This window comes from Bradysia coprophila, assembly GCF_014529535.1.
Source record: "Bradysia coprophila strain Holo2 chromosome IV unlocalized genomic scaffold, BU_Bcop_v1 contig_81, whole genome shotgun sequence".
NCBI lineage: Eukaryota > Metazoa > Arthropoda > Insecta > Diptera > Sciaridae > Bradysia > Bradysia coprophila.
In genome coordinates, this window is record NW_023503375.1 from 3,383,541 (window position 1) to 3,392,224 (window position 8,684).

The 8,684-nt window shown below is 37.2% G+C and overlaps 1 protein-coding gene across 2 annotated transcripts; it reads right to left on the minus strand.

Moving 5' to 3' along the window:
• Positions 1-619: 619 nt before the first annotated feature.
• On the minus strand, positions 620-3,912 carry LOC119072470 (sterol O-acyltransferase 1). 2 transcript variants are annotated; one of them, XM_037177692.1, is made up of 6 exons: positions 3,621-3,912; positions 3,167-3,389; positions 2,098-2,271; positions 1,740-2,037; positions 1,499-1,671; positions 620-1,436 (listed from the first exon to the last, which is right to left on the minus strand). In XM_037177692.1, the coding sequence occupies exons 1-6, from the start codon at positions 3,670-3,672 to the stop codon at positions 677-679; spliced, it is 1,680 nt and encodes a 559-aa protein (XP_037033587.1). In that variant the 5' UTR covers positions 3,673-3,912; the 3' UTR covers positions 620-676. The 2 variants fall into 2 exon arrangements, with proteins under 2 accessions (XP_037033587.1, XP_037033586.1); XM_037177691.1 differs by having other exon boundaries at positions 3,167-3,434; positions 3,621-3,909.
• Positions 3,913-8,684: the final 4,772 nt, after the last annotated feature.

The window sequence follows — 8,684 nt, forward strand, 5'->3', positions numbered from 1 at the left end:
TCTCTAGACCTATTCGATCGATTTTGTTCATATCTGACATCCATTTCGTACATGTAGAAGATAGACCAGAATAGATCTATGATTTCTGCAGTCAATATTTTACGTAGCGCTAGAGGGATCTTGAAATTGGCCGGTTTTACGTTACGATATTTATGAACTTCACCTAACGTGAAAAACCTATTAACCTGTTACAGACAACTGTCATCTGTTACCGACAACGACAGCAAGAATAAACGACAAGCTCTGACTGGTGAGGACTTATATAGCGAAAATCATGTTCAAAACAAACGAAGTAAAAGATTTCTGAAATCAATCTCTGAAAGTCTTCGGTCAAATGAAGTCATACTTTGAATATTAAAACCGTTAATATGCTTGCCGTTTGTGACAGGTTAAAAGAAACATTTTTGTTTTTGCCAAAACCTTCCAACTGGGAAAATCTTTGTAGTTTTACACTGAGGAAAAATACTTGAAAATCTCACCTGTCACAGCTGTAGCGCCGCGTACAAAAAATACAGTCGTCGCAGCTATTGTAGATTACGTGGAGACAAAATTACCAGCTACAGGTAAGATTTTCAACTCTTTTTCCTCAGCGTACTAATGAAAATGCAATCGAATGAACTAAGTAGAAACTAAATTTTATTCCTCAATTAAACATTAAATAGATCCAATCTTAAGTCTATAGCTCAAGTCTCATCTGACTTTCGAGCGGTGAAGTAAAACTTCCGTTAATTAGTATTCCGTTACAAGACCACGATATCGGCACATAGTACTCCCATATTGACTCATGACTCATCGGACAATTTTGTCGGGCAAAATACTCCATGCTATACAGACTGATGCACAAGCCATTCCCGATGGCCATTCCAATCCACAGAAAAGTGTTACCAAATGAGCTATGTTTTCTGTTTCTGATAAACATCAACTGAAAGCCACAACTTTGGAACATTACAAACAAAACCGGATAAAAGAATCGAAACGCCACAGCCAAAATCAATTCGTGAAACAGTGCCGATGTGGTGAATACGATCAACGCTGACATGGCTCTGGATTTCTTGCAGACAATTTCGTACACGTCTTTGTAGATGTAGGTGTACAGCCAGTCGTGAACAACAATGTTCCAAGTGCGGAAGTACACGTCGAATGACGACGAATTCCACCAATCTTTATAGAACATGCGATCGGCGAATCTCAGCATTTCGGCGGTGGCATTCATCCAGGCATGTAAGAGACAGTAGAATCCACACAGGTATGCTATCGTACCGGGCATCATGCAACCGAAGATCGACAATACAAGATATTGCGGCTGAATGGCCGTTGTGCCGAAGTCACGGAAATAGGGCAGCAGGAAACGTTCGAAAATGAAACTTACGTAGAATATGACACCGAGGACTTCCATTAAATTCCACAGCACTCGGTTCCAGCGAATGTATTTGGTTCTGAAAGGAAGAACGGTTTGCATTTTGATGCGAAATGTACAGTTGTGCAGTCTTTGATTTACCTGGGATAGTGGTCGCGGTACACGAGTGTTGGAGCGAACATAAAATAAATGAATTTCTGGAATGTCGGGACAACATCTTTTCCACTTTTACATCCTTCACTTTTCTGAATTGCAGACAAGACCCGCGGTATGTTGCTCCTTACGAAAGCGTGGTTCTTCATCACAAATCTAATCTGGAATCGAATTTCAACAATTTGAAATCAATAAAAGTTTCATTCTCAAACCATCGTTCTATGCTCACCATTTCCATTAAAATTGTGATCGAAGATGCTGGAGGAAGATCGAAGAAAAGTACCAGACGCACCGTACCATAAATTAATGCGATCTGAGTCACTGAAAACACTCCCAGCATTACTCTACTGAATACATCGGGCTTTCCATCTTTGGCCGCATTAACAGGCCTTTTACTTGTAACCGATGCCCATATTCGAAATGCCACGTAAATGAGACATGAAACTGTCTGTAATATGCACCAGATAACGCAGGCGAGATGAAATTTACCGAAACCGATTTTGATCGGACTTAAGCCCAAATTGATCCTGCAATAGCCAAAGTTATTGTGTCACCAAGTAGTGCATCTGGATAAGGAAACCACTTACGTTCCATCGGCCACGTAGTCATGGGTTAGTGTGTTCAGCCAGAGTATGAAGAGAATCGCTATGAATATGTGGTAAATGGTCTGAATGTGCTTGATTTCGAATAAATCGTTCAGCAGCGAATTTCTTGCAGCAAATTCTTTTTCAGGCAGGTGATTAGCGTCAGTACTTGGTGCCCTAAAAAAGTCGATTTTTTCATAAACGGCTAGTCATCAGTATTTGAAGCTTTATGTCGTATAAATGTCTTAAATTGAATCGGATAAACTGACACGCATATAAATAAGGTCGAAAAATCCAACATTGACTACCAAGGACGTAGAAACGTGAAAAATCGGATGAGTATATTAGGTTGATCTAATTGATGTAAAAATAGTGTAGGAGCAACGCACTTCAAGCAAAAGTGCTTCGAGTAACAGCTGTCAAATAGTACTATTTTGTATGAAACGGCTTTTCCAGATTTTTACAGTTTGACACACTGTCCCGTTTCAGCATTCTACTTACAGTACCACTTATGCTTAAAGTTCGTTGGTAGAAGGGTCAATTTCAACAAGGGTCAAACATCGCCAAATGGAAAGAGAAAATCTCCAAAGTTCATTTTAGAAGTTAAGAGTCTTCTCTAATGAATGAGGTCATATCAATCAGACTTTCGGACAACACTTGATTGAATATTGAGTCAATGAGTCAAGAAATTCCTAAAATTGCAATGAAAATTCAATGACATGAGTATCGACAACTTCCTGAAGAAACGGCGAGTTCCTAGAGAATCAACAAGTGGTCGACGTTTCTTCAGAATCCTTGAAGAATGAAGATCCAGCGAGTTCCTGAAGAATCGTTGACTATTCGACATTTCTTCTGGTAACTCGAAGCCTCTTTAAAAAGTTGCAGATGCTCATGTCATCGAATTCAGTATAATATTATTGAATTGAAGAGGAAACTGATCTCGTAAAACTGATTCGTATAATGGCTCTCTAAAACCATTGACTAAATTCAAATTTTCCGTTACTCATCCAGTACAAGGCGTTTATGACAATTTTACATTTTACGCATCAACACGATGATCTCAAACAATTACCTATTTACAGAATTGCTCTGTTTGCCATTCTGTTCCTTAAACAACAAGGCCAATTCGGTGTTTTGAATGTCGAAACGATTCAGTTCGTTAACCAATTCGTCAACAAAAACGTCCAATTTGCTATTAACCTCCTGAACAACATTCTCCTGCAGATGTTCGATGCGTTTGCGTAATTTGTGCATTATCATCTCATGCAGTACACTGTTGGCCGAATCTTTATGTTCTGTGGAGGTCAAAGAATGAAGAAATTTGTATATCGCTGGTGTACCTATGTGGTGTGAGGATGTGTTAGTATTTGCATTTATAATTAGTTTACAATGTAAGTAAACGTTGCAGAAAGACTAATACGATTTTTGTGGCAAGAGAGGTTATGGCTTTTATGATTAGCAACATAGTGAGAAGCACCGAAAATTGATTGAGATGTTTCATTCGTTTTGTTTGTTATCACATTTACCTCTTCGAATCGTTTTGTCTTCGCCGTCATTTTGCGCCACAGCTCCATTCATAATTTCAACTTTATTCTAACTGAGAAACTTTTTTTTTATATATTTCGTTATCAAATTGACCATTAACTGACGAACCACAATTTTACAAGCAAATTAATTATTTTATTTTCTTATTTTTATTAATTAGTCATGTTAATCACAATTGTAAAATAAACACGATTTCTCGGACGCATCAAAAAAAATCTTTCACTGATTACAAATGTTGTCGTTGTGAGGAATGAGCAAATACTGCAGTATGTTTCCAACTAAGAGTTATCGGATGTATACTTCGCGCATTATATGAGTAGCATCAAAACAATAACTTTTTATTCTTATCACATCAACAGAGATGTACTCATATCAAAGACAATGTGTGCTCTAGTATTTGCTCTTATGTCATATTCTCCATATTCCTCTCATGTGTCAATCCCTTACAATGGCTATTTTTCAACTACCTTAAAAAAACACTTTGACAATGAGTTATACTGCGTAAAGTGTGAAAAGTCCACTTTGTTATCAGTTTGATCTGGATGTTGTTGATATCAATTTTGTGTTTGTTTCTTTATGAGAACATTCTTGCTTCGTGTGAAACGCACCTTATCAATGTTTGTGGTTTTTGATAATGAATCATTTAATTCGATATCTTTCCGGTTCACTAAAATTTAGGTACCTTTTTTTACCGAGTTAACGCTTGTAGGTAACCAATGTGGAATTTTCGGAAGAGGGCCAATGGAAACATGAGTTTTTGGAATTCAGTCAGAGTGAAGTTATCTGAAGATGGTTAGACCACGCTAACCTCTGACCGCCACTGTATCCGGAAGTCGAAACGGCATTTTGTCTCCACTTTCGCTTCACGCGATCCATGGTAAAGGGAAGAGTAACTATGCTCTGTTTGTTTGTTTTGCATATTAGATAACGTCACCCCTGGAATTAATGTGTTTTCCAGGTAAAATAAAGTTTTGTACCATTGGCCGATTACAAGGTTTATTTTACTCTGCCGTGAATTCAGTGGAATTTTTGGAATAAAATGGAACAAAATGGAACTTAGTAGAGTTTCGACTAGAAATTAAATTGAATGTTTCTAGAATTATTACGTTGTCGAATACATGGCTGACCTTGACTCCGCTGCAGTTTAATTTATTAACATTTTTTTTGATATTATTACTTGAACCAACGCACTTCAAGCATGAGTGGTATTCTCAATAGAGTTCTGAAACTTGACAGTGTGTCACACAACTGTAAAAACACTGTTAAAAACTGTTTCATACAAAATAGCACTCTATTTGACAGCTGTCAACGCACTTCAAGCATTAGATTTACTCTGAATTTTAATTCCTGTAGGAACAGCAATAATTATTGTAGCTGAAGTGAAATACAGAAACTTGACAGTGTGTCACACAACTGTAAAAGTATGTAAAAACCCGTTTCATGCAAAATAGCACTCTATTTGGCAACTGCCGACTGTGATCACTTGCGCTTGAAGTGCGTTGCTTTGAATGGAATATTTCAAATTGAATCTAATTTAGTGGAACTTTTCGAATTGAACATTGGAATTAGAATTGTTGGGACTAGGCTAGACTATAAAAATCAACGAGAAAACATGTGGCAGATCGCTGCTTTGGTCAGTTTAGACCGAATGCCCAGACCTATCTCTTCTCGAAAGCGTCGATTGAGTGTTTTAATTAAGATAAAGAAAATTTTGCTTCTTCAACTACTCAAATTTCGTCATGCTATTAGGGATGTGTGTGAAAGACGTAAGCTTTTACGAGAAGATTTGGTTATTGCTGCAGGAAATGTCGAAGGTTGGGTAATATTACATAGAAAACAGTATTGTCACACTGAATGATATATCATCCAATATACAAACGCCGGTATTAGTCATCAGTCTTACCTAGGAACCAAAATTTTTACCGGTTCTCTTCCTAACATTGAACCTTTAATTCCAATTTCAATCAAGTTTTGCGAAAAGCCAAAAGGTAAAAGTTACCTAACCGATTCATTCATTCACAAGTTCGTAAGATCTCGTTGATGTGATTGTCGACAATAAAAGAACCTCGATCTTGACAGTATTAACTCAATTTAATGTTAATCTTAAAACACACTACGCAGCCGGTATATGAATGTTCCTATAATTTTCCTAGACAGTGGTATTGTTAAGCGTATAACGTTTGCTGATTACAGCTTAGACGCTGAAATTCGTCAGATAATGTAATAAGCGATTTATAGTTAGTCTCACATTTTCACTGATAAAGTACGGCTGAACTTAAACGTACACAATGCTATAAACCAAAACAATAAGTAAGTTCAATATGCGAGTACACTTGCACTGAATGTAGGTCACTTTATAGTCGAAGAAGAAAAATCAACTGAGAAAATATGGTTCACTCTCAGATTTCAGATTTTTAGACCCGTACGAAGTACTGGGGTCTTATAGGTTTACGCATACGTTTGTAACACGTCGAATTGGACTCCCTGAGTAAGGGGAAACCTATTGTGGTTGTCTAGAGATGCCAAACCAGTGAAAAAAAAATGTCCGTCTGTCTGTCTGCACGATGACTTGAGTAAAACGCATCCGATTTTGAAAATTCTTTTTTTCCCGTTTGGTAATGTCAAAAGACAGGCTAAGTTCGAAGATGAGTGATTTTAGATCGACCCCTCCCGAGCTGTGGCCCAATATGTGCTTTACGGTTTTTCGAAGATATCTCCGGACATTTAAACGTTACACTTGTAAGTGATACGTCAAATAAAAGGTATTTACAATACCGATCGACAAAAAAAAGGTTATGGAATTCGGATGACCGACTCGTGAGTTAGACCCCGTGGTGTGAAACAGGCACAGGGCGGGAAGCAGTTTTTGCTTGTTGGTCGGCCACACTTGAACATATTTCGTCTGTTTTAGCTTTATTAGATAGGTATTGACCGTACCAATCAGGGAAAAAAAGTTTATGAAATTATGTTCTCCGGAGCGTGAGCTAGGTCTCTTGGAGTGAGCTCTTATCCGGCTACTCGGCCGTACAGTGAACGTGGAGTATTTTGTGAATATCTCGAGTAAATTTTGACCGAATTTCATGATTTTTTTTTTGTTTGAAAGGTATTACCGAATGTAAAGCGTCGGTAAAATTTCCGGTCTCCTAACAAAATGGCTGCCGGTTGCCATATTGGATTTTAATAAAAGTGATATATCTTGGGAAAAATGATACTTAGAGAGTTTCTGTTAACATGGAAATAATGTGTTAAGTGTGAGGGGTTTCAGGGATTCCATATACGGACATCTATATATACCTATATACAGCTATATTGAGCTATATACAGGCATATAGAGCTATATAATAGCATATTCATCTGTGAAATGTTTATTTATAGGAAAATATAGTTAAATATAGCGGTATATAGTTGTTTAAATAGGAATTTATGAAAGTTGACTTCGTACGGGGCTGTCTATATTGCCTCCGGCAATTTATTTGTATATGCTAACAAGGCAAAGAAAGATAATGTAAGTGATTTTAAAGGGCGAATAGCTTTTCAGTAGAGAATGAAGTAAAAGAAATGAAGAGTTTCACAGTAAAGGCTTTTGATACGAATAGGTGTTTCGTACGGGTCGGCGTTAGCTATGTTTTTTTTAGGCTATTGCCAATAACGATCGGCATAGCTAATAGTCCGAGGTTCCAAATTTTTAATTTGACGAGTGGGGACGTTATGGCCCGACCAAAGGCTGTATTCCCACTTGCCAAAATAAAAATTTGAAACCGTACGTACAGTTAAGTGCTTTATGAGAATACGTTATGTAAATGAATATTTCATATGAGCGGAGTGGAGCTTCATTACGCCGTATTACGTAAAATATGTTTAAATGCAAAAAAACAGGATCCAACAGACTCTAATGCAAACACAATCACTCGCTATCGACCACGACGACAAAATTAAGCGATGAACGTTATCTAATGTATCCTTATATATAACAAAATGTGTGTTACAGCAAGTGAAGTAAAAGATTTCGTGTCAAATACAAGAAATACATTGACGACAGGAGTGAATGATTTAATCATATTGCAATTTGCAAGACTTTTCCGAAGGTTTCAAATTAATGGGAAATTCATCAGCCGACGGATCTACTATACCACCTGCTTACGCGACTTTAATGAACGTGTTTTGGGATAGGTAAAATTCGTCTGTTGCTATCCATCTGGGCGGGCACGTAAGATTTCTCCATTCTTTGCAATTAAAAATCTTATTATTTCAAAACTAATAGTTCAAGAGGCATGGATGCTAATGGATGCCGATATTGGTCCTATTGAAAAACTAATTACCTTGTTTGATCGAAATCCATCGCGTAAAAAATTTCATTTTTCTACATCTGGCTGTTGTCAAACACGTGCGACTTATACTCGATATACGGAATATACGAAGATATACTCGATATACTGGATATACTCAGAATATACGCGATATACTCAGTATAAATAAAATGAACGGAATTCCCCTATAGCCTTTGATTGGGTAAAAAGGACGCTGACCATTTACATGTATATTTCAATGTCGAACTCGCCTTCTAACGTTGTGATTTACAACAAAGATTTATTCTTTTGAATGGGTGGTATGAGTATGAGTAACTTGACAAAGTTCCCCATTGTGTTTCGGATAATATACGCGGAAGATTAAGTACTGAAATTATTACTGTTCTTTTTCACGTACACACACGTGCTTCATCTACCAATCATTCTATATACGTACAAACGACCAACGACACACACTATCTATGACGCATTCGCAACAATTGAAGAAACAGCATTCTAGAACCAAGTGTCGTTATCACCGAAACTATTAACATCTCACAGAGCTGAACTTCGAAAAGAACATAAACGAAATTCGTTTGTGACATCATTCCTAATGTTGGGAACGCGTTACGTTATGATGAAACGTGAAAAATGGCCCAATGTACACGTAACATAATTTGATATCTTCATTTGAAAAATTGGCCGACACATCATGGCTATATCACTTTATTTGCATACTTTATCCATTCATCGAAACGT